Source organism: Trichomycterus rosablanca, chromosome 4, assembly GCF_030014385.1.
Source record: "Trichomycterus rosablanca isolate fTriRos1 chromosome 4, fTriRos1.hap1, whole genome shotgun sequence".
In the NCBI taxonomy this organism is placed as follows: Eukaryota; Metazoa; Chordata; class Actinopteri; order Siluriformes; family Trichomycteridae; genus Trichomycterus; species Trichomycterus rosablanca.
In genome coordinates, this window is record NC_085991.1 from 32971494 (window position 1) to 32999007 (window position 27514).

At 36.0% G+C, this 27514-nt stretch overlaps 2 protein-coding genes across 2 annotated transcripts; both read left to right on the forward strand.

The window, feature by feature from the left end:
- Nucleotides 1-2507: 2507 nt before the first annotated feature.
- Nucleotides 2508-6795, forward strand: zgc:103586. The gene is made up of 5 exons (XM_062993233.1): nucleotides 2508-2675; nucleotides 4639-4749; nucleotides 4996-5107; nucleotides 5380-5437; nucleotides 6657-6795. The coding sequence occupies exons 1-5, from the start codon at nucleotides 2669-2671 to the stop codon at nucleotides 6768-6770; spliced, it is 402 nt and encodes a 133-aa protein (XP_062849303.1). The 5' UTR covers nucleotides 2508-2668; the 3' UTR covers nucleotides 6771-6795.
- A 7761-nt stretch (nucleotides 6796-14556) lies between these two features.
- Nucleotides 14557-23628, forward strand: LOC134312334 (amino acid transporter heavy chain SLC3A2-like). The gene is made up of 9 exons (XM_062994200.1): nucleotides 14557-14613; nucleotides 15954-16142; nucleotides 16693-16877; nucleotides 18178-18351; nucleotides 18616-18704; nucleotides 18797-18933; nucleotides 20169-20451; nucleotides 20539-20601; nucleotides 22601-23628. The coding sequence occupies exons 2-9, from the start codon at nucleotides 15964-15966 to the stop codon at nucleotides 22946-22948; spliced, it is 1458 nt and encodes a 485-aa protein (XP_062850270.1). The 5' UTR covers nucleotides 14557-14613; nucleotides 15954-15963; the 3' UTR covers nucleotides 22949-23628.
- The last annotated feature ends 3886 nt before the right edge of the window (nucleotides 23629-27514 follow it).

Here is a 27514-nt window from a genome sequence, read left to right on the forward strand (position 1 = left end):
CTGTGAAGGGAACTTCTAATTAAGGGGAGGGTCTAAATTCAGGAGTCAACTTTGGGACGCCCTCTTTGCTTTTGAGCGGAAGAAGGAATCTGCCGTCACCATGGCTACAGATAGACGCTTTTCTCGCCTTGCTGTCATGTCTTGTGCTCCGTTATCATTTCAGCATCTCCAAGCGGAAATACGAGCTCAGGAGACGCAAGCACCTGCTACTTTATAACTAGTATAAATGTATAGTTATGTTTTAATTCTCCAAAAAATGGTGTTAAATATGATAATAATGTTAGTGATAGTATTGTTGGGGTAAAATAATTTTGCCATTTATGAAGTTTAAGTTCACCGATCACAGATTTTATTACTTTCTTTAAAAAGACTGAAGAAGACTGTGCCTAAATTTGCTCTAACACTTATGAGGAAACCTAATATCATATTTTACTGAAAATGATGTTGGAACCTATATTTTTAAAGCGTTTCCTCTATTCACCTGTCCTAGCTGCACTTCCGTGGAGTGTGGTGGTTGAGTGTGCTCTTGTGTTCACTCGCTGTTGGAGGGTTGTATAGTTCACTCCCCCTCCGCCCTAATTACTTTGGGACAGCCCTTAATGTGGCGAGCACTCCACGTGAACGCGCAAACTGAGGCGGAGTGGAGAGGCGGAGTGGGTAGGGAGCGGATTGGGATTGGGGGAGAGAGAGAGAGAGAGAGAGAGAGAGAGAGAGAGCAAGTAAAATAAATTACTATTCCTGCAGCAGCTGATGAGCGGGGAAGACACCCTCTCTTTTTGATGTGTGGGGCATTTCTCCCACCTTGTGCGGTGTTTCGTGCTTAGGAGCAGCACATCCTTGCCCAGTCAAGGAATAAGTGACCAGTGTGTGGGTCTTCATAAAAGCAAAGGTGGAGGAGAAGAGCGCTCTTGCTCTTGCCTGGAGCAACTGAGGGGAAGCTCAGGCTTGTGTCCGTGAATTGTGCCAATCAGGGCCAGTTTCCATCTGAGCAGCTCCTCTGCCAGTGCGAAGGAGGTGAGAAAATTGTCACAGGTAATGATGTGTCCCTGGAGCCCCTCTGTCATCTACAGGACCACCCTCATCCCCTCCAGAAGCTAAGGATTAATTTATCCGGGCGGTGGCATAGTGTGTAGGTCCCAGGATCAAACCTGGCTTCTAGGATGTAATGGAGTGTTTGAGGAAGACCAAAATTCCATTCCACCGCTGCGTTGTCCATGTCCTCTCTGCTGTCATCTTCAGATGAGTTGGACTCCAGCTGGTCATTTTCTACCTCTGAGGCCTCCTCCCCATCCGACTCAGAGTCCTCCTCAGAGGAGGTTGAGGAGCCATCCTTGCACTCAGAGTGCATGATCAATTCCAGTGCCTCCTGTGTGCTGTAATGACTTGCCATCTCCTGACCACTCCTGGTCAAGATTTATGAAGTTGGACACACACCGTTATCCAACATCAATAGTGATACACTTTTCAAGACACTTATTATTTATTTTTTCACACACACACACACACACACACACACACACACACACACACACACACACACACACACACGTATCAAGGCACCCTTTTAGAAAACAGTAAAAATTGTGAAATTTTGCTGCATGCTTTAAAAAGGAAAAAGTAGTGCCAACTGTTATAAAAATAAATAAATTAAAAATTGAAATCTAGTAGTTCTAAATGAAACTTTAACCTAAATGAAAACATGAGTTTATGTTTAGATAAATGTGGGTTAAAAATAGCATTTTCAATGGTTTTTCAATTTTGTCCTTAGGAACAAATGTGTCAGTTTTTGTGTAGCTTAGTTATTTTAGGCTAATTTAAGGAATTGACATAATTCTAAAATTTGTTAAAAAATTAATAACCTCTGGCAAATATGAGCTGTATTTATTCAACACAGCCAAAATGGTTTGAATAAAAAAAATGGCTCTTAAGGGTTAAGTTGGACTAGAGTTTGATGATTATGCTTTCATATAGTTCATTTCAGATATAAGTTAATTGCAGTGTGTTCAATTATTATATAAATTTTGTATAAATAATAGATTATTATATCTCTACTTGATATTAGTGAGTCCATTGTGCTTTCATTAGAGAAAACAAGTGTACACTGTTACACTTCCATATATTTACAGGCAATTCCCATGGGGTTCCTCACCACCCATATTAACTTTCAAATCTTTTTATAAAAAGGGAGTAGTAGCCTATATGTATGCAGACATTTTCCCCCTTGTAGGACACATTGTATGTGGTCTCAAATAAAAATGTTTATCTTGTTTATTTTATGATCACACACAGACAGTTTTGAATCATACTGTATAACATATCATTGGAATATTTATATGAATATAAAACGCTTAACGGAAACTTGTGAAATGGTTTTGTAACACCCGTTTTGAGTTGTACCACCCACTTGTTGTATAAGCCCCTCCCACTTGCGGGTATCCTCCCACTTGTGGTATAAGCCCCGCCTACTTGCGGCTGGCCGTGACCGCTTTCTAGCCAATGGCCAGTCGGAGACGGACATTTACTTTCATGAGCAGGCGAACAGACGAACAGGCACAATGAAGCGTAAACAGACTTAAGTTAAGTCATGCAGGATTTTATTTAGTTTATCCAGGGGGGTTGAGTAGTTACAGATTTTCTGATAGAACGTGTTTCTGTTCATTTAGAAGGAATGGCTGGTAAGTGCACATTTACTTGAATGTTACGAAAATAAAAAAGTAACCTGTAGGTTACTCGACAGGTTGAGGATGTGCGCATGCGTGGCTTCAGTTTCTAATATTTAGCGCTGTGCTTGAGTTCGGCGTGGCTCTATAGTGTGGAAATGAATAACAACAGTGTAGAGTTAATATGATGGTCTGTACAATACTATTCATTTAATAAAATAAAAGATCACACTGTGCTGTTTGCGTGTTTTACCCTCAGCCTATTGGAATAAATTGGCTATTTTAAAAATGAGCGATGTGAGCATTGTTTTGCCCATTTCAAATAAACAATGTTTTTATTTATTTTTAATTCGTGGCTATTAGTAATTGGTTAACAGACAGGTTGTTGGGCGGCCAAGTCTCATTGCTGCCAGAGGACAGGAGGACTATGGGGTTCTACAACAGAAGAGCTACTGAGGCTGAATTTATTAAACATTGTAATTCTGGTGATGTTGTGGTACAACAGTGCATTAATCCATTCTGTGTAAGGGTCTGTGTAGTCACAGATCAGAGCCTAAAGCACCTACGATGGGCACACAAAAAGAAGATTAATTGGTCAGACCAATCATTTTTCTATCTGAGATCAGGTCAGGCATGTGTGCATTGCTTACCTGCGTACTTGATGGCACCAGGACACATTGTATGAAGAGCCACCTAGCAATATACAGAAGTTGAAGGACCTGGTAAAAGATACCACATGATTCCTCCTGTGAAGTCCATGTCTGACAGGGACAGAGGCTTCATGGCCAACTTTCTAATACTTTCTAGTCATACTTCCAGTGGGTAGCACTGTCGCCTCACAGCAGGAAGGTTCTGGGTTTGATCCCAAGGTGGGACGGTCCGGTCCTTTCTGTGTGGAGTTTGCATGTTCTCCCCGTGTCTGCGTGGGTTTACTCTGACTGTGGGTGCTCCGGTTTCCTCACACAGTCCAGAGACATGCAAGTGAGGCGAATTGGAGACTCTACATTGTCCATGACTGTGTTCGATATAACCTTGTGAACTGATGAACCTTGTGTCATGAGTAACTACTGTTTCCTGTTATGAATGTAATCGAAGTGTAAAACATGACGTTAAAATCCTAATAAACAAACAAACAAACTTTAAGTATGATAATGAGCCATGGCTCAAGCAAACTGGTGCCATGAACATGACAATGAGATCAATGTTTTTTATCAACCTTCCCAGTTACTGAACTGAATCCAATAAAACACTTTTGTGATGTGGTAATATAGGGAGTTCAAAACCTGAAAATTTGCTAAAATCTAAAATATGCTAAATATTCTAAAATCTACCCATGCTAGTTTGAACTAAACTTGTAAAGGTCAATCATGAAAGCACCACTTGTGCATATTATGTGTCGAGACTGATGTGGCAGTTTCTGGATTCTTTAAACACTCAAACATGTAATTGTAACCCAAAGTATGCTTATATGCCAGTGCCAGCATTGTTCTGAGAATAGTTTACCACCCAATGACATCTGGTCAGTGGTAGTGATGTGTGTCTTTGCATTGACTGATGGGTATAAGGTTGTTGACACTGACTGTTTCTAGTATCTGTTGCTATGCACTTAAGGTAGGTATAACTGATAAAAGGATCAATGCATATAAATAGTTTAACTAAATAAGATAGTTATGTGTATAATAATAAACATAATAAAATTATTGTTATTGAAAAAGATACACCTTTAAAGGGGCTACAAATGATGGGATACCTCAGATAACCTCAGATTGTGTTTTCGTTTGTAATTATTTTAACACCATAATACTTTTTAACAATTAAAACGTGACTTATTGTTTTCTTTATAATTTTAGAATGTCCAGTAGGAGGCAACATTGATTGAGATGAATAAATTAATTTGTCTAACCCTTGTACAAGTATTACATATTTATTTATAACAAGGATAAGTAAAAGTTCAGTAATTATAATATTGCTTTTAAAGTTGCAGAACTCATTGCAAAATGCTTGCAAGCACGAGACATGGCTTATTGTCCCTACAGCAAGTTTCCAGTTGGTGCAGCAATCCTGACATCAGGAGGTGCCATAATCACAGGTATAAAATCAAGTTTATAAATCCTTATGAATGGTTTGCATGGCATAGCAGTGTTTGAATTTTAGTGATTGCTAATCTTTTTCTGACTTTATTGTAGTACTGGAATCCAAACTAATTTGGTGGTGTAGAAAGTTTTAAAATGTTGTTTAACTTTGTTTTCTTGCTGAGAGACCTGCAGACCACATGAATACAGAAGTAATAGTCTGGTTTCTATTATTATGTTCTCTGTGTATGTGCGTACATTAGGTTGTAATGTGGAGAATGCTTCCTACGGCCTGACCGTATGTGCAGAAAGAACAGCCATACAGAAAGCTATTGCAGAGGGCCATAGAAATTTCACTGCTATAGCTGTCACATGGTAAGCCACATGCTCTTCAACACTGATCTAATATTATTAGAAACATAATTGATTATTTCCAAGTATGAATAGTTGACGGGTGAAAGGACAACTTGTGTCAGTTTACTTCTTTTGCAGCATGGACAATGCATGCTTTGCTGCTCTAAAAATAGACAGCTTATTGTATATCTATAACTGGAACATCAGTTATGGAGCAAACTGTTACAGGAACTGGTTTATTATGTGTACACTTAGGTGGTCAAATATTTATATATATATATATATTTTGTTAGTGATATAGAAGACAGTTTTGTGGGACCGTGTGGAGCCTGCCGTCAGGTGTTATTGGAGGTAGGATTTACTAGTTCATAGTGTGTGTGTGTGTTTGTTTTTGTCAAATAAATCAGACTTAAGACGTGAATATTCTTAAACTTATACATTGAGCTTGAAAATAATTTTTACTCTTGGCAAAGGCAGGGAACCCTACACAAAATGTAAATTCTAATAAAATGAAGTATTGATTTTAATACAAAATCATATGTCACACCTTTGCATTTAGTATTTTGTGCAACCTCCATTTGGCAATATGACATCACTTAGTCTTCTCATATAATACCTGATAAGACTAAAGAATACAGAGCAGGGAATCTAAAAGCTGTGGGAGAAAAAATATTAATCTGCAGACAAGAAAAAAATGTTCTACTCATAATACAGTCTCTGATTATGTATTTCATTAAGAGTTGTTTCACCAGAGAGCACTCCTCAATAAAAGATCTCAAGGTTCTCTGTACTACTAGGTTCTTTCATTTGAGCTCACCCCACTACTTTCCCCTACCCCATTTTCCCCCCTTCCCCATATAAGCCTTAAAACCAGATGGTAGGAGTCACTGTGGCAGTGGCAAAGAGATTGATTTCTCAGTTTAGCCTTCCCACCCTTAGACATGTCAGTTTTGTCTGTAAATGGCATGACATTTGTCTGCCAGTGGCACTTGAACCTGGGTTTTAGCGCAGGTGGACTAGAACTTGGTTCCAATTAAAGGTCCACTAGCATCTTACAAACTTTAGGCCCTTATGTTTGTGAGTGAATTCACACCCTTCAAGTAGTTTGGCACATAGTTCATTGTTAACTTCTTGATTATTGCTCTAACAGGGGCTGGGGGCATGCATGCTGGAATCATAATAGCCTAATGGGTAGAGCTGTGGGTTTAATCCTGGCCCAGCCATGCAGTCACTGTTGGGCCCTTGAGCAAGGCCCATAACCCTCTTGGCTCCAGGGGTGCCGTACAATGGCTGTCCCTATTCTCTGACCCCTGGAAAACGCGAATAAAGAATTTAATTGTACTGTACACCTGTTTATGTATGTATGATAAATAAAGGCATGCCATTTGCCCTAGATTATCCAGTGTAGTTATTTTAAAGCCATTACCTGATTTTATGAAAGTCAAGAAGGTATAGATGACTGCTTAAGCTTTTTCGACCATCTTTACCAAAGGTGCTATTATTTTTGAAGCTGACTATTGTAACTTCACTATATATACTGATAAAGCCATGTGTTTTTCTCTCTACTCAGTTTGGTACAGAATGGGATATTTACCTGACCAAGCCTGATGGGTCCTACAAAATGACAAGTCTTAGAGAACTGCTGCCTTTAGCTTTCAGCCCAGCTCACCTGGCAAAAAACTGACAATAAAACTATTGAAAATGATAAACATGTGTTTTGAAATGTCTATTGAAAAAATTTGTTTTTAAGGCATGGATTGGGGGGGGGGGGGGGGGGGGGGGTGGAGTTGGCACGGTGGCTAAGTGCCACAGCAAGAAGGTCCTGGGTTCTATCCTTATCTATAGTGGGGCAGTCCAGGTCCTTTCTGTCTGGAGTTTGCATGTTCTCCTCGTGTCTGTGTGGGTTTAATCTGGGTGCTCCGGGTTTTCTCCCACAGTCCAAAGACATGCAAGTGAGGTGAACTGGAGATACAAAATTGTCCATGACTGTGTTCGATATTACCTTGTGAACTAATGAACCTTGTGTAGTGAGTAACTACCATTTCCTGTCATAAATGTAACCAAAACTGTAAAACATGATGTTAAAACAATGTTACTTACAATGTTTTCTGAGGTTATCTTGTCAAGTTAACTCATAACTTGCTAGGTAGTCAACAAAATTTAAATCATTCGTTTATTTTAGCCATTAAGCATGCATGAATAAGTAAAATGATTAACTTTAAATATGATAAAACTCTCTCATAAATCCTGTCAGGTGTTAGCTCTTTTATTGTAAGTTAAAGGCCAAACTTAGGATTTGCAGAAAATTATCTGCAGCCTTTAAAACTTAATAAGCATGTACAGTACAACTACTGCCTATCAAATTCAACATTGGAAAAATTAAACATAAATTTTGGCTTTGTTCAAACATTATGCATGCATGAATAAGTAAAATGTATTTTTTTTTAATAAATTGTGAAAATTCCACCCCAAAACATTGTAGAGGATATTGTACAGAATAAGCTGCTTCTGTTTACACAACCAACAAAATATAGAATTTAAAGGCTTTTGCTCTTTTTAAAAAGAACAAGGCTACTTGTAAAAATTATACTTATATTTGAGTTGCAAAATATTATGTATTTGACTACATTTTAACAATTCTTTCTATCAAATTTATTAAAAAAATATTTTACTGAAGGCATCTTTAAGTTGTATGATGATGGTAATCACATAGGCTACCAATAAAAGACTAAACCATTTGTGGTTTTTTTTATAAATATTGATTAGATTATGCCACCGTTTACTATTGGTGCTGCTATTGTAACTAAAATGTCGTTGTTTGTTGTCGATTATATCAAAAACTTGTCATTGTATTTGTTGCTTAACTTTAAGTTAACTGATTACTGGCTTAAGTGACTGGCTTAGGTGTTTCAATGCAAATGTTATTGTACAAAAGAATACAGCTTCACTTGATTTATGGCTTTTACTGTTATTTTTAAATGTACATTCAAAGACATGGCTAACTTTATAAAACTGGAGCTGCCTCCTTGTCCTGTAGTCATTTCTCAATTCATAGGCAAAATGTAACTTTATATTTCATTGTTTTTATTCATAACAGGTGGTAAGTTATTATATCTGTTAAATAGGACAAATCCATAGAATAGTATTAAGTTCATACTCAATAAAGCTTTGCTGCTAGGAGAGGAGAAGAAGAGCAGCACAGTAGCAGCTCAGTATGTATCTACCTGCCACAATCTGAGAGACACAGACTGTTACAACCAAACACAGGAACAACCCTGATGGACCAACACAGAGACAATGTTTAATCTTTATTTTTCTACATCTGCCATTATTCTAATTTCCTTTTTATGTTTCTTTTTTTTATTATTTAAAATGTAATATTTTCCATAAAGTTCTTTAGTTTTGTATAATTATATAAACATCTTTCCAATGCTTTAGCAATACTGTAACCTCTTCAACAGTCATGCTAATAAAGCTCTTTGAATTGAATTGAATTGAATTGACTAAGAAATCCAATGCAGCCAAAAGAATGTCAGGAGAGGGCATTACTCAGACAGGATGTGCTGCATTGAGTTTCTGGCATTGTCAGTACACCATTTATTTGGAGTTAATTTGAGAAGGAAGAACAAGTTAAAGATTTAGCGTGTATTTTCACATTTATATTATTATATATTGTGAATCGTACATCTAACTGATAATCTTATAGCACACCAGAGGTTTACAGAAAACTTTAAAAGAAAAGGGTTCAGTGCAGAGGACTGAATGTGTATGTGTAAATTCTCAATGCCCCTTGGGCCCCTGTTTGTAATTCTTCTCTGCGACACAGAGGAGACAAATTTCTGTGGCTGCTACCCAGAAAAAAACACTCTCATATTGTTCTTTGTACAAGCTAGAAAGAGGAGGGGTTATAAAAGTGACAGAGAAAAAAGCAGAAAATGACAACAAACTACATTTATCTTAGTAAAGTGTTTTAATACTGGAAGTGAATTATTTGGTTATTTTGTACATTTGTAATACAAATTTCGGTGTAAAAAGGTAAAAGGGATAAATAAAGAGGTGAAAACACTGTGACATTGTTCTCTGGGAGCCTGAGAGAGGAGGGGGAGCAGTACAGCGAGAGAGAATTAATGAGAAAAAGAAGCAAAGGGGGAAAAAGGCTTCAAGCTACTTTGTTTCCATGATTTATTACTGAACACAGATGAATATGTAGGGCACAATGGGTAGAAATGAAGAGTGGAGAGATATCAAATGGAATTAAAAATAATAAGAACAGCGGTTGCTGACACAGCAGTGTTCATACAGGCGAGATAACATGGTGCAGTGTTTCAGCAATAAGAGCAGCTGGGAGCTGAGATAAGTAAAAGCTGTGAATGCTATTCAGGCTTAAGCAAATAAAGGCCACCGGCTTTGTACACACTCACACTGCCACTACGAAAATAAACCCTTTTCATTTTAACACATATTAAACATAAAAGTTGTGATGTATACTATTAAAATAAGACTTAACAAGATACATATTATTTAACTATAAACAATAATGAAGCAGAAATACTTGTCTGTCGTTGTTGATGGCTTGGGCTTGGAATGATACAGCAATCATTTGTTTGTTTTTAACACTGTGCTATCAGTTTGGACCTTTTTTAAACAAGATATGTCCCGGTACACAAAGCAAGGTTTATATAAAAAAGTTAGGTGTGAAAGATGGTCTTGACTCAAATTGTTTAATATTACTGGCAATGTATGTGTTAAATGTTAAGATAAGAAAACTTTATTGTTTAGCGTACCATTAAAGTTACATTTGTCTTTGGCAATCTGGCACCTAAATATATAAATACATAGACAAATACTTAAAACACAGCAGCAATGGATGTAGACTTTTTAGGGTTTTTATCATGTCCTTGTTCAGAATTGTCACAGTAAAGGGTGCAAATTATTTTTGTACCCATTCTTTCTGGCTACTAAATACTGCTGGAATGATGATTGAAGGGTAGGGTCCTTGTAGACCTAAATTGCCTTTGTTGGTTACAGATCGTGTGTATAAATTCTGGAGTGGCCATTGTCTCCAGTGATCTTACTGGCCTGGTTAACCATCTCAGCCAGCTTGTTCTTGTGCTTAACTAAGTGGTTCTTGTATTAGGATACATGAGAACACTGAGAACACTTTTAATAAGTGACCTGCAAACCATAATCAAACTGTGTTTGCTGATGTTCAAACTCCTCAGGTTCCTGAAGAGAGAGAGCCTGTGCCTCACCTTTTTTAAAGATAATCTACATTGATCTGAAGAGTGAGTCTACTGTCTGTGATTGTTCCCAAATATTTAAAATGATTAGGTTGTTCCACATCCTGAGCTTTCATGGTAACTGGTTTGAAGACAGACCCTACGCTGCCTGCTGCCATCCTTCCTTCAAAACAGGGCTGCTTGGTCTTGCTGACATTAAGATCAAGAGATCAAGATGTAAGAGATTAAAAGAATGTTTCCTTCCTATTCATCAGTTTCTCCTCAACCTTGTCTTTATAGTCCATTTTTGCTTTTTTGACCATACTTCTTTTATTATTACTTTTATTTTTCTCTCAGTTTTTGCTTGTCTGCCTTTAGAAAGCTATTTCTTTCTGATTTAAATGATATTTAAGTTCTTTATTAATCCATGGCTTATTGTTTTAATAGATTCTAATGTTGTTAATAACAGCATTACTAAAGGCAAATGTTCTCACAATACTTTGGTACATCTAAGATCCTATATACTATTCCTACACTAAAACGCTACTATTACTACTATTATAAGTAGTAGGAGAGAAGCTTAAAATTTTAGTTATAATTTGCACTGACAAAAATGTATGTAATATATTTTTATTGATCAATGTAGACAACTATAAGAATAGTTTGTCTACTGTACATCACAGAGGAAAAGACACAGCCATACAGCAGCTGTGAGTTTTAACATAAACAATGACATGAAACATAATGGCAGAATAAATAGCCTTCTTAGAAGTCCAGCTCCAATCCAGTCCACTCCGGTTTCCATTATTTATTTTCTCAAGCCTTTTATGTAGGGTTTAGAGAGCCAGATCAGACGGCGGGTTATGGCGGGTCCACTCTAACCCCTGCTGAATGTCTCTGTAAATCCCTGTACCTCATGCTGCGCCATGGGAAAATAAACCATGGTTCACAGGATCTTCCTCTTTTTTTTTTATTGGTGCATGAATATTGGTGCTTAAATATCCTATAAACCTTCCTTTTTACTTTGTTTCTGTCCCAACTTTTTGGAGGCATTAAATTTTTATTGTGTTTTTATTTGCAAAATGCAGTGATTAGTAAAAACATAAAAAATATTTTCTTTTTACTTTTGTCAGGTAAACAAAGATTCAGGATTAACAAATCACAGATTCCTCTTTTTATTGCCTTTTACAAAACGTCCCAGCTTTTATGTAAATGGGTTTCACCAATAAACCTAGAGGGAATGTACACCTTTAGAGCATACTTCTACCCCTTTTGGGTTTGAAATTCCACACAGCAATCTTTATCAATGAACATTAACAAGTCGAACACAATGCTGGCTGAATCAGCAGGCTGAATAACTATACTTTGAACTTTGTTCTTAGTTCTGTAATATTTTTATGACAGGGTTACATAACAACTGCCACTTTCAGTAAATATACTGATTACCATTCAAAGGTGATTTAGCTTTGATGTAGCTACATCAGTTAATAATATACTTTAAGACCAAGTAGGCTAAGACATTTAATTTTTTTTATTTTCATAATATTAGAATGTAAGCCTAATTTGTTCAACTTTATATTAAGAAAATTAACACACTTATGTCTACTCCTACTTTTATTTAAAACTAACTCATAATTAAAGACTTAATGTCACTTTCTGGATCAGTATGTGCATAATTATATATATAAAAAACATTTTTGTACTGTCATAAAATCAAAGATTTTCCTTCTTGGCTAGCATAACATTCTCAAGGGCTGCAGCATCCTGTTCTTGTAAAAAAGCCCTTGCATTCCTGTTCAGATTTAGTAGGGTGGCTTATTTCTTGTGCAGCAGCCTCTAAGCCCATATCAATGGAAAGCTTGCTTTACTGTGGACTCGTGTTTAAGCTGCTTCTTATTAATGGCAGACCTGTTCAGTTGGTTCTTGGATTACATTTGGCCAATCAGAATAATTTCTCGCAGAAAAAAACAACAACCCTCACAACACTTCAGCCTCTTGCACCACCCCTGTTCTGGCTAAGGAGAGCCTCAGACTATCATATGCCCCCTCTAACATGTGCACAGTCATCAGCTGGTTCTGATCACCTACCAGTGGTGGATTCCCACACAGATCTGTATCGCACACGGAGAGACATGCTATGCTCAATGTGAAGCCCCCACCCCCGACACACACAAACACTCAGAACAGTTCTGGAAATCCATATCGCAGCAAGAAGAAGCCCCATTCAACTCCCCATCCCCCATCCCCCGTCACTTAACTAATTACCAATTTGTACTTACTAATACTAACAGTTTGTATTCACTTTGTACTCACGAATAAAACACATATTTAGAGGCATAAGCATTTTGTGACAACCAAATTATCGGGTAAAAAGTTTTAGACACCATAAAAATTTTAGACATAATTTCTCTTAACAAACCTTCTATAATTTTAATCTCACAATTTTACTATGATAATCTTGCAATAATACGATCCATAAATATTCAATGGTATTCAAATCAGAAGTTTGGCTTGGCCACTCAAGGACATCACATTCTTTCTTTCTTTTTTATGTTTGTGGTCATTATTTTATTGTTACCTGTATGATTGCTACTCATTGTGTATGTTCTTTCCAGCATTTCTTAGGAATGAACTAAGAGTGATTTGCCTCAAACCCAGGTTCTAAAGGCATATGTTGGTTTGTGCCACCCACTCAACCAGCTGTTCTATGAATAGAAATTAGTTTGAAAAGCTCTAGAGTATTCAGTTGTACCCTAAATAATTCTTAAAATCTAGAACAATAAAAAGTAGTAATGTTTATTACAATAAGTGATAAAACATAAGTATTCCGAGATGAAGGCAGACCTACAGGGGTTGGACAAAATAACTGAAACACCTGTCATTTTAGTGTGGGAGGTTTCATGGCTAAATTGGACCAGTCTGGTGGCCAATCTTCATTAATTGCACATTGCACCAGTAAGAGCAGAGTGTGAAGGTTCAATTAGCAGAGTAAGAGCACAGTTTTGCTCAAAATATTGCAATGCACACAACATTATGGGTGACATACCAGAGTTCAAAAGAGGACAAATTGTTGGTGCACGTCTTACTGGCGCATCTGTGACCAAGACAGCAAGTCTTTGTGATGTATCAAGAGCCACGGTATCCAGGGTAATGTCAGCATACCACCAAGAAGGACAAACCACATCCAACAGGATTAACTGTGGACGCAAGAGGAAGCTGTCTGAAAGGGATGTTCGGGTGCTAACCCGGATTGTATCCAAAAAACATAAAACCACGGCTGCCCAAATCACGGCAGAATTAAATGTGCACCTCGACTCTCCTGTTTCCACCAGAACTGTCCGTCGGGAGCTCCACAGGGTCAATATACACGGCCGGGCTGCTATAGCCAAACCTTTGGTCACTCGTGCCAATGCCAAACGTCGGTTTCAATGGTGCAAGGAGCGCAAATCTTGGGCTGTGGACAATGTGAAACATGTATTGTTCTCTGATGAGTCCACCTTTACTGTTTTCCCCACATCCGGGAGAGTTACGGTGTGGAGAAGCCCCAAAGAAGCGTACCACCCAGACTGTTGCATGCCCAGAGTGAAGCATGGGGGTGGATCAGTGATGGTTTGGGCTGCCATATCATGGCATTCCCTTGGCCCAATACTTGTGCTAGATGGGCGCGTCACTGCCAAGGACTACCGAACCATTCTGGAGGACCATGTGCATCCAATGGCGGTGCCGTGTATCAGGATGACAATGCACCAATACACACAGCAAGACTGGTGAAAGATTGGTTTGATGAACATGAAAGTGAAGTTGAACATCTCCCATGGCCTGCACAGTCACCAGATCTAAATATTATTGAGCCACTTTGGGGTGTTTTGGAGAAGCGAGTCAGGAAACGTTTTCCTCCACCAGCATCACGTAGTGACCTGGCCACTATCCTGCAAGAAGAATGGCTTAAAATCCCTCTGACCACTGTGCAGGACTTGTATATGTCATTTCCAAGACGAATTAACGCTGTATTGGCCACTAAAGGAGGCCCTACACCATACTAATAAATTATTGTGGTCTAAAACCAGGTGTTTCAGTTATTTTGTCCAACCCCTGTATCTGACATGTCTCATTTAATCATCTAGCGCAGACGTGAACAGGCTGGTGAGACTCTGTTCTGACGTCATTGTTGTGCAGCCAATAGGAGCGTGGGGGGCGGAAGGGAGCTTTATAAACTTCAGTGTGACTCATACAGCATCTCACACAGCACTTCTACATCCAACCTGGAGCTGTGAACTCACTGGGATTTACAGAGGCTCGTCATTACAGGTACGCTAACATTTTTATCTGATAACTGTTATGTGAGAGAGAACTCGACTGCTTGACATACTGTAGACATTTGAACTATTATGTCTTATTAAGGGAAATGTGGTGTGTGTTAAAATAAACTTACTGTTAACTATTTTCAAGGCAACTGGACCTTTAAAAGAAGCAGTAAAAAGGGAGAAAAAAGTGGAATGCTAAACTCCAAAGTGTTGTGGTCTATATTGGGTTCTTAGACCTCTAAAGTACAATGTAGTGAGTTCAAGCGAAATTAATTTGTGAAATGAATCCTACGGGTGAGTCGATTCTTTTTTTCAAGGTTCTGAATCGAAGAATTGACTCTTAGTGATCGACTCTTTGACCTGCACTTTGTTACATCTGAGGGTTTTTTGGGACTCTCTCTCTCTGTTAAATATATGCTCAAAAAAATAGTAATGTAAAAAATGTAAATAAAGGTATTTCCTGCATAGCTACACTTGGCTTCATATAACAATGCATAGATCCCCCACCCCCCCCCCCCAGCCAAAAACAGGATAACAATAAACCATATGAAACTGCTTGCATATAGGACAAATTAGGTCTAATGTAGTTGAAATATTAGCTATAATTGCCACTAGGTGATGGTGTGCAATTAGGATAGTTATGTCTGATTATTGTTTTGCACAAATGTTACCGTTACATTTGAAATGTAAATTTTTTTTTATTAATAAGAATGAATTGTGGCTCTTTTTAAAAAAAACGACGGTTCTGAGATACAGTTTGCTGTGGATTATAAAACAGTATAGCTGCTGAGACCATCCTGGGCTGCTCTTGTGACCACTGTACCATACTTTGGACCTTTTTTTGAACTCAAGCTACTTTTTGCCTGGTCTTGTCTTGGTCTTGACCAAAGGTCTTGAAATAATTTTCTTTTTCAAGTGATAATGTAAATCAGTAGCTAAGGCTATGTCCCAAACTGTTCATTAGGTACTACATAGTATGCTAAACTAGTTCACAAACAATAATGGACCTGTAATTACAGTATTGTTACACTTCACCAAGCATTAAACTGCAATGTCTTGATATTGGTTTTCTTTACTCTTGTACTTGTCTCGGTCTAGGCCTGGATGTAATTAATGCAAAACGTAATGACAAAGACAACTATACAAAGCTAGCTGTATAAAACATTGTTACCTTACATTATTATCTGTAAAATGAGCTGGTTATGATCATGTAGTTGTATTAATGTTCTAAACTGCAGAATTAATTTGGTCAGTTAAACATAAGCCAAGAAAATTAAGTTTTAAATGTGTATCATCACACATTTAAATATGTTATGCCTGTTATCTTGTGTCATTGGTCTGTAGTTGTGTAAGAATGAGTAAAGAGGCAGAAATGAAGGAGGTGGAGCTGAATGAACTGGAGCAGGAGAAGCAGTCCATGAGTGCAGATACAGAGAAGAACGGCTGTGTGAAGGTGAAGGTGCCGGAGGAAAGGGAAGTCAAATTCACTGGCCTCTCTAAAGAGGAGCTCATGAGAGTGGCTGGCACAACAGGGTACACCGATCACAAATATTTTTCTCATATTACAAGCCATCTGTTTTATAATAGGTATACTATTTGCCCTGAGTGACGCTGGCATTACTGTTGCTCCAGTTAAGGCTTTAAACACCATCTGTTTGCCCTATAAAATAGATTATGGTAGATTATTTTGTATCTAAGTGTACAATCAACTATTTAGCTCTTATTTTTGTAGTCTTTTCATCTGATGCAGTCATTTGCACAAACTGTACTAAATTAGTTTGCATTATCTAAATCAGTGATTTTTATCCTGTAACCTGTGTTACAGAAGTGCAGTCCACACTTTATTACATTTTATGACAGTGATTTGAATAAGTAACTCATTAATACCTTATAAATTTGAAAATGTGGCATGAGCTGTATATCAGTCACTGTTGCATTCCACTTAAATGCTGAGCATCAGTGGCCTACAAGCTGATCAAAAATGAAAAAAGATCATATTTGGAACTACAGATTAATACAGTACTTAACTTTTCAATGAACTTAAAACTTATTACCTTTGAAATTGATGGGTTTGGTGTTTTAGATGGGTACGGACTCGGTGGATCTTGCTGGTTTTGTTCTGGCTGGGCTGGGTAGGCATGCTGGCCGGGGCAGTGGTGATCATCGTTCAGGCTCCACGGTGTAAACCAATCCCTGAAATGCACTGGTGGAATGAGGGTCCACTCTACCAGATATCTGACGTGAAGGAATTTTCTGAGGACTTTAAAGGTATTGGAATAATGAGAACTGTTCTTTTTATTGAAATGTAGATGTTTGTTTGGTTTTTATATAAGAAGCTTTTCATTCTTTATGTTTCTAGCTTTTTCCTCCCAACAGATCACTGAAGCATTTTCTTAGTTCTTGCTAATTTGCTGACCAATGATTTGTTGTTAGGCCTATTTAAAAATATGTACAATATTTTTGTTAATATATGTAAAATATGTTGCATTTTACCATAAATAATAATATTGGAGCAATGTTTCAAAATAGTAATAAAGGAGTAATTCCATATCCAAGCTCAGTGGATAAGGTACTGGACTAGTAATCAAAAGGTTGCCGGTTCAAGCCTCCCCACCACCAAGTTGCCACTGTTGGGCCCCTGAGCAAGGCCCTTAACCTTCAATTGCTCAAAATTGTGTTCAGTCATAATTGTAAGTCGCTTTGGATAAAAGCGTCTGCTAAATGCCGAAAATGTAAATGTAATTCAAATATATTCATGAGTGTTAAATCTCACCCTTTAGCTCAGCTCTTCTTTTCTACAATAATGTGATTACTAAATAACAAAGCTAAATTATTGTATTAATTAAGCTTTATTTACTCCCCTGTAAATGGTAGTGAGATTGTAGTAAATAATATGATAATATAGGGGGATTAGTATATATTTTACTACAATGGCCTGTACACGTAAAAATGAAAGATATACACTATCTCTACTGTACTTCCTTTTGTTCCACTGTGATTTTTGGGAAATGAAACCTGGTGAATGTCCTTTGTCAAGGTTTTTCACAAAGCAATGTTTGCTAGTGGTTGCTGACTGTCTTGTGACAGTCATGCCAGAGATCACATGCTAAATTTGCCCACTCATCACTAAATACATAATGCCTAGTCAGAGGTTTTCTAGTTATTTTGAGAACATCTTTGTTGTGGAGTTAATGACAGATTGAAGTGTTCAGATGCATACTCACTCGCATGCACACACACACACACACACACACACACACACACACACACACACACTTATGTAAAGTTGTCTTAATTTAAAGAAAATATAAACATTATAGCACAGCAGTATCTGAAAGATTAAAATAGTTGTAAAGTTAGAACTATATAGTTCATATTTTAAAGTTTTAAAATTAAAACTATATATTATTAACCTTTAGTATTCATACTATATTAAATGTGGTTAATAAGTGAAATATGTGCTAGTTGTATGTCCACTAAAACCAAAAAAGTTAATCTACACAAACAGCCTGGTATTAAAAAAGTGTAATCTCTAAATGTACCGATTTTGCTTTTGCTTTCTCCGCAGGAGTGGAGGACAAGCTGGACAGTATAAACCAGCTGAAAGTAAAAGGATTGATTTTGGGCCCAATACACAGTGTTCAAAAAGATCAACCAAGTACACTGAAATTGAAGGATATTAACCCTGAGGTGGGCATAGAGAAAGCACTAGACAGTCTACTGGAAAGAGCACACAAGAAAGGTAAGGGTCTTTATATGTAGTACCTACCATCATTTATTTAGAATCTTACTGTAGATTGGATGTCTCTATTTAAACCCCCTTTGCCGTGATGCCACTGACAAGTGCTGCCCAATTAGTAGTTATTGCAAACTACAAAATAAGCTTACTAGTTCTTCACACAGAACAGAAACAGGGCTGCATTTTTCATACATGTAACCTCTAGGAAAGCTCACAGTTGTGTAAATGTAACAACACTGTGATTCATTTACTTTTCCTCTCGCTCAGGAATCTCCATAGTGCTGGACTTGACACCCAACTATGAGGGAAGTTCAGCTTGGTTCAACAATGCTGCTGCTTTTGCAGAACAATTTAAAGTAAGGGCTGATGAAAAAGTTTACTTATTCAATTAGACATCTGTTATTTTAAAAAGTGTCATATAAAGTAACCTTCTCTCACACGATGCTAGGATGCTTGTGCCCACTGGATCCACAAGGGAATAGATGGCATCCTTGTGTCTCATCTGGATGAGATTGCCCGTGTGCCCGCATGGTCATCGATACAGGCTGTTGTTCAGACAAACACCACAGAAGGGACCAAGAAAACGTAAGAAAGTCTGTGCAGCTGTTGTGCGACACCTTGTGGTTGAACATAAGTAGTTACTGAATATTTATAAGTATGCAGATAGTTCCCCCTGCTGGTAACACTGCTTTTTTAGGGGAAAAAAGTGACATGGAAGCCTCAGAATTGGTCACTGTGTAAAATTCTTTCTTTAATTAATTTATATTAATTAAAGTAAATATATTCTGATAAAAAAAATTTCTATAATTAATGGAACTTTATACTTTGTATAACCTTCCATTGCCAATAAAACAGCACTTAGTTTTCTCCCATAACTTCTGATAAGGTTGGAGAATACAGAACAAAAGTTGGGACCATTCCTCTTTACAGAATTCCTTCAGATCCAGGCTTTTAGGTCCTCATTTGTGCTTTCTTCTCTTTATGTTTTCTTTGGGTTTAGATCAGGACTGAGAACCATAGCAACAGTTTGTTTTTTTTGTTCAGTAAACCATTTTATGTTGATCTTAACATGTTTTGGATCATTGTGTTGATGGTAGTGATGACCCATTTTAGTTCCTTGGCAAAGTTAGAAAGATTTTAATTGAAAATGTTCAGGTATTTTATGGAGTCCTTGATGCCATGTTACCCATGTTTTATGTGTGTGGTTAGATGACAGGAAATGCTTTTTCCTGGTAAGCTTTCCAAATAATCTGTTGGCATAGAGGTGGTGTCTAATAGCAATTTTGGAGACTTGGTGACCCAAATATTCTAATTCTTTCTGTACCTTTTCAGTAGTGATCTTTGGTAAATGTTCTTTTTACCTTACTAACCATTCTCTGCACTGAAAAAATGGGTCCTCATCCAGGCAAGGCAAGTAGCTGTTTTTATAGCCATTCTCTGACTGAAGGCCAACAGACTTTTTCTAATGTTTTTCATGTTGGAAAATGACTAAGCTAGTTTGACCTATGTGTCATCTCATATATCTACACTAGTGAAACAGGAAATCATGGATTATTGCTTCAAAATGTCTAGACAGTCTTAATATTATAAATGGTAAAATATTTCACTTACATTTTGTTTCTAACAATTTGTAGGGGTGCCAATAGTTGTTGCACATATAGTTTTGTTAAAAGTAATTATTTCTTGATGAGGGATTTTTTTTTTTTTTTTGAATAAATTTATTTCAATTAAAACTGTTTTTGTGAAATTAAGTGAGATTAAGCTAATTCACCAACAGCTGAATTTCTTCTTACTTTCTTTTTACTTATTTTTTTCCTCAGAGCTTTAATGGGTTCAGTCACTGGTTTGGCTCTTGAAGAAGTCTCTCAACTTCTGAACACCTCTAGAGTTGACCTGTTGATAACTGGACTGGCTAATTTAAACCAGTCTGGGGTGGAGCAGACAAAGGCAGTCAACAAGCTCTATTCTAACCATGCACACACCAGCCTGGCCTGGAATCTGACTACAAATAATGCACCCATACGCCTCTACCACACACTGCTCTTTACCCTGCCTGGCACCCCAGTGTTCAACATGGGAGATGAGGTTGGACTAAAGGAAGGGGTGAGTAAATATGGTTGGATATGTTTTACAAAACTTTACATTTGGTTTTCTGAATGGGCCTAATACTGTTCAAATTTCTCTCTTCAGGAAGATCATAATGCAATCTGGGACTTGGAAAATTCAGCTGAGGAAAAGAATGAAACTGCAAAGGTGATTAGAAACATGTTGTTATGTTTTGTACCCATAATTTGTAGAATTACCAAAAACTAACACAAACAAAATACTGTTGCTTAAAAATAATTGTTCAGCTAGACCTCCAAATATTGCCTAAAATCAGACCAAAACAGTATGTAGTCAACCATAAACACAAATAACACTTATTTCATTACAGATGAAAATAAAAATGACATTTTGGAGTGATGATCATGGCATGATTAAATGCTGCTACTGTTACTTTTACTTTACTTTTTTGAGTATATAAATATGTCTTATTCAATGTTTATTCTTATAGCTTATACAGTAATCTGTTGTCTTCATCGGATCTTCTGATTCAAATGATTGTCTATTTACATCATTTACTACATAGGATATAAAATACTGAACTACACTAAATCTCTCTGAAACAGTCTATAATCAGCCACTTAAAAGTGAAGAAGAAAGAACTGGAAAGTTTACTGGAAAAATGTTTAAGACAAGTTTATTATAAGACAAAAACACAGCACCTGGCTGACTTGTTCACATTCCTCTTGCTTGTCACATTTTAGACAAGTGTCCAAGAGTTCTTCACTTACAGATGTAAACATGTCACTGTGACATGTATGGGACTCCTCTGCTCAGTACCTAGCATCTTATGATACTAAAGTTGTTGGAAAAACATGATCTGCTGAAGTTGACCCTGTAACCCCTAGAGCCAAAAATTCTACCCTATCTTTAAGGAAGTAGAATAAAGTGAACATAGCATATAGTCCCACCTCTGTCGAAATATAGGAACATGATGAGAATATCATGTTAGTTATTTGTATTTCTCGGCAGTATGAAAAGTTTTATGAGCGCTGCAGTGTCTCCTCTGTAGACCTTAACCTTCTCCCAAACGCATTTTAACATCATTTCTGTGAATAATACCGAGCAGCTCTCTGAATACTGATCTGAGTGTGCATTATGCTTCTGAACTTTTGGTTTTATTCGGTTGGAAGGTGTTAATTGTCGCAGCTTGGCTCTTCAGGTCGTTTATGGTGCAAGGTCAAATAAGCAAATATATAAAGTCCTATAGTTATTCTTATTATTGGACAGTGTTTTGCTCACAACCATGACTAAAAACAACAACAGTACATTAAAGTAGCTTAAGTCAAATAATATGTAATATATTATTATATATTAAATATTTAAACAATTAATTTGAGAATAAATAGAAGTAACAAAAAAAGTTAAAAGCTTTCTCCAAAATGAACTGAAATTAAAGTCAGTTTTCTTAAAAAAAAAAAATCTATTAAATAATAAAAATGTGCTAAAATATCTGATAAAACTACTGTTTAGCTATTTTATAAAACCTAACAAATTCATTAGTAATTACTTTTTAGTATACCATTAATGACAGTAATGTACTTTTCAGTGATTAAGACAATGAGCAGTGTGTATTTATGTTTTTCTTTTCAAAAATACACAAAAAGATTCACAAACTTGAATCATTCTAGAATTTAAAATATCAAGTGAAACAACTCTACAAACAATACAATACAAAACAGAAACTAAATAAAAAAATACATAACACTACAATGATCCACCATGGCTGCACAAAAAGACAAAGTGATTCTTAACTGAATATTAAATTGGAATTAAAACTATATAACATAATTTTAAAAATAGTAACTTGTTGGTGCTCACCCAAAATGTAATGCTTTCAGTTTTTATCACAGAGAGAGAAAAATTAATGGGTAAATGCTGATGATGGAGCAGCTGTTTTGTGATAACAAAAGTGATAGCAGTATAATCACTTATAATTGTTATAAACAGTATTGAGTTCTTCTTCATTGGCAACTTGCTGTGGTATTAATGGTATTAATGGAATAAATCACTCTCACACATGCAGTTAAGGAAAAAAATTCACTGATTATATTTCTGTAACAACACACCATGTCGGGCTTTAATAAATTTTTAATACTAACATCAGTGTGATCCAATAATAACGCTGCTGCTTTTCTTTGTTTCTCAGACTTTACAAGAAGAACGCAGTGCGGTGCGAAACTTCTTTAAGACGCTTAGTGATCTGAGGGGTAAAGAGAGAGCTCTGCTGCATGGAGAATACACCCCTCTATACAACTCCACCTCCTCCATTGCATTTCTTCGTCTTTGGGATCAAAGTGAACGCTTTATCACTGTTGTAAATTGGGGTGATGCGCCCATCACGATGGCGCTAGCCCATGACGATATTCCAGCTGAGGTCCGAGTGCGCCTAAGTACCGATACAGAGAAGCTGGCTGTGGACAGCATGGTGTGTGTAGAGAAACTAGAGCTAGGGCCCAAACAAGCAGTTTTACTGTCCTACCCCTATGCTGGATAGAAACACAACACAAGCAAAAGTTAAACATAATAAAACATACTAATTAATGAGTATTTGTTAACAGAACTGAAGCTAAAACTATTAAAACAGTTAACTCATTCCTGATTAAAAAAGGCCATAAATTAGTGGACCAGTAACATATTTGTGTCTAAATTGAGCACAGTGAGAGGTCAATTTACAAGAATAAACGTGAAGGATGACTTAACAGTGTAAATGCAGTATGGGGAACTGTAGGAAAAAGTGGCTGTCACTGTAGCAGAAATGACATATAAAGAAGAGTAATGTAATATGATCTCCCCTGTATAAGAAAAACTAAAGCCCTGATGGAAAGTAATACATTGTACATCTATAATGAAATGGTTCATATGAAGCCAAATGGCATATATTTCCCTCTCAGTATTTGTGCAGTGTGGTAGACAGTTGAATATTTGACTGTGACCATTACTTTTAAAAAATATACAATTCTCTTCTGTGACATTGCTGTTCTCACTTTTTAGTTTAGAAACATAGAAACAGTGTGCAGTCTGTTTTTAGATTATGTTTATGTAAAGTCCTCTACTAAAGGTTTTTATAAGCATAATTAAAAAGTTAAAAATCATTGAGAAGCTTTTGGACATTCTGGCCTTGTGTCTATAAGAACCACTATGGAAAGTTTATAATAAACACAGTGCATACATTTGGTCTGGTGTCATGTATTTCTTTTATTTGTGATATGCTTGCAACATACACATTTTTATTTTTGTCACTGTGACTGTGAATGAAGAACAGATATAGTGTGTGTTTGTGTGTGTGTGTTTGGGTTTTGGCTGTGAGCCACCTGCCGTTATGTTACAGGGCAGGAAAAGGAAGAGTAAAACTTTGTACAGGTGTGTGTAAGTGTGTCATAAGCACTATTCTTCTGTACTATATAAAACTCAAGTACTTCCTTCGAAGATAAAAAGGCTTTTTTTTTACATGAACATGGGGTTGGTGTAGTGTGCTTGCTAATTATTTGTCATGTTTTTCAGTCACGTTGTCTGTACTCTTTAATACTTTTAGTGTCTGTTGTGTTGTATTATGTGATATTGACAGATTTGTATTATGTATGGCCAATAATTTCCAGCCAGAGTAAGAAAACTAGTATATATTTTATCAAACTGCATCAGGTCAAAGCCATCTACTTAAAACCGAATTTTATAATCTGTCGAATTCTTTCATTACAGCTGCAGCACGCTAAGGTGTTAAAGGTAGAGACTTGCTGTATGAATCTGCCCACCTTATCACTCTTTTTTTCCCTTTTCTGTTTTTCAGAACTTCTCTTTTACAAAGTTTTGACTCAGTTTTGACATGCCTACGTGTGTGAATTTCCAGCTTGTAACATGTTTTTACACTTCCTCTTACTGATATAAAAGAAAAATACAGTGGTTTACTTTTTTATATAAAAAAAACTACTTACTTAGTAAACAATATTAGATTTTCTTTAGCAGGCTACAAATGTTTACTATTTAAAGTTGGAATTTTAAAGTAAATATTTCAAGTAAATTTTTTATAGGCAATATAATCAAACAGGTTTCAGGGCAGTTGTAGCCGAATGGGTAAGGTACTGGACTAGTAATCCAAAGGTCGCTGGTTCAAGCCCCATCACTGCCAGGTGGCCACTGTTGAGCCCTTGAGCAAGGCTCAACTGCTTAGACAATATACTGTCACAGTACTGTAAATCGCGTTGGATAAAAGCTTCTGCTAACTTCTGAAAATGTTTCACATGCCTGTGGTGATTAACCATTAATCAAAAAGTCTAAATAATAATTAAAAAAACTTATCTTTTATTTATTATAAAGATCAATTTGTTGTATTATTATTATCATTATTATTATGTGTATATTTTTGTAACAGCCAGAATTTTTACTATTTACATAAAAAACTTAGATTTTTTGTGTTAATATAGAACACCATATATTAAGCTACAATTAAGCTTTTTTATGTTATTAACATAATAAATTATCAGTTATTAACTCTTTTTTTACAGTTTTAAACATATTTTACTTTCTAATAAGATGAGATAAGATAACACTTTATTGAGCTCGAAGGAAATTGCTGTAATATCGGGTGCTTAGTGTCCCCTGTTTTTATCTGAACTGATGAGATGACTGATCTGAACTCTGATCTCAGAGCTTTGAGTATATAATTCACCAAAACTGTTAAAGCCTTAACAATTAGATTTATGTGCTGTTTATTGTTTAAATGTGCTATTTTATGTTAAATATAATTTAATATAAATAAATAAATAAATAATAAATAAATAAAAATTAAATAGAAAAATCTGGAAAAATGTACTTGAACAAGTTTTATATAATCAAAAAAATTTTTATGACTTTTTTAAAGGATGTTTTAAATTCTTGTGTTAATATTTGTGTTTAAAAAAACTTATACTTAAATACCGTATGTATTATTAAAATATGCTTTAGAAAAAAGCTATTTACTACTCCTAAATATGCTGTTTACTTCTTTCATATGTAATCATTTTGAAGGTATTAAAATCTATGTGATGCACCAGTTCACAGAAAGACTGGCCTCAAGACGAGGACACATCCTGAACTAGCTGTCCTATTGCAAGTCGATTCACATTTACACTTTTACTTACATCTAGGGACAATTTAGCTTAGTCTCAATCTGCATGTTCTGAAAATCTGGGAAGATAACAGAATAGCTGTAGGAAACCATCACAGATATAGGGAAAACATGACAAACTCCTCATACACAGAATTATCTACCTGAGAATATCAGAGGTACCAAAGCTTCAGCCATCTGTGAATAACACTTTCCAACATTCATTCATTCATTCATTCATTTTAGCTTCAATCTGCGTTTTTTTTCCTGAAAAATAAGTGCACAAAAATAAAAATAAAATAAAACTGAATACAAAGTTTATAAAAACAATTTTATTAAATTGTTCTATTTGCTAATTTCTAGTTGCTAGTGTGACAATAATTATTGTTAGCCTGTTTAAATAATCATCTAACAACACGTCACTTATAAGAGACTTTTTAAATTTGATTTAGAAATTAGTCCGACATTTAATCATACGAGTTTTCTAATCCATCCAAAGTAAAATGTGTGACATCATACTGTTGACTTTTGTTTGCTTAATCATTACATTTGATTGCAAATCACAACTCCATGAATATGAATTATTTTAAAAAATTAACTAAGTAATGTTAAAATCTATAAAAAGCCTGATGTAACACTATGTACAATGATCTATACAAATAAATCTGCACAGCTTTGACAGTAAGGCTTTAACTTCACATGCAAAAGGTAGAGACTAAAAGTTTTATTCTTTTGCCAAACAAACATACCCATTTTATCCAGAATTATATCAGTGTACTGTCCTGACGATTGTAATGAAATCAGATTATCACAATGGTCATGTACACCATTACTGTACAGAAGCCACAAAACACTTGTGAGTTCCAGCTGTCAGAAGGGGATGGTGATGATGATATTTGAAGACATGAGAGAGAATGTGACAGATTTCTGGTAAGAAGCGATGTTGCTGTCTTGTTATGACAATGTGTGGTTGCGGAGCTGTGTGTATGAGATGTTAAAGTGTGTATATGTGCCTGTTATGTGTGTGCGTTGTTTGACTGGGGATGGGTGTTTCACTTTGACTCGGGACAGCTTTTGACGGCAGCATATAGGGTTTTTTGGGTGAGTTTGAGAAAAGGTCCTTTATAGAGACTAATCAGCCAGATCTTTTTGACATGTTTCCATTTGTGTTTAAATAAAATAGTCTAGGCTACATTTTTCTGCAATATATATAAAACATAACCTTGATAGTATGTAATTATCTAAACTTATCAATTATATTTAGAACTAGTTGAATCTAATTGCTTTTGGTTTTAGTATGAACATGAAGAAAAATCTTTCTCTCTTTTTTTTATACCAGATGTCTATGAGAGAGAGAGCGAGAACGCCCCCACTTGCCCTGACAATGTGAAACTGCTCTTGGAGCGATGCACAGTCATGCCCGACTCTCAGTTTTACTGGGTAAGCCCACTGACATTCACATCTCTCCAACTCACTTTTGTTATCTTCACCTTTAATCTTTATCAATAGGCAAACTGCAAAACATTAGCATAAATTCAATTGTCTTTTTATGTTAAGTGTTAAAGATTATTAATTCAGTCCTGCTGATATTGCCCTAAGCACTTGTCATCTCAAACCCAACTCAAATCTCAACATCATTACAGTTTTACATACTGTAAATGATTCATGATGTTTTACAGCATTAGTACTGTATTTTTTTTTTACTGTAAAACAAGAAATAGTTACTACAGCTTTACACTGCTAAAATATTTTGATGGCAGATAAATGTACTATCATATACTTACTATAACAAGTAAATGCCAAGTAGTTTTTTTATTAATTTTTAATCTTAATATTTATTGACATAAATGTTGAATATTGGCAACATTGGTAAAGACGGATAAAATTTTATAAAAATGTATATGATTAATAAACTCAATTTATTTTTAAACCTATAATTTAAATTCACTTAAATGGCCAAAAGTATTTGGACACCTAAAC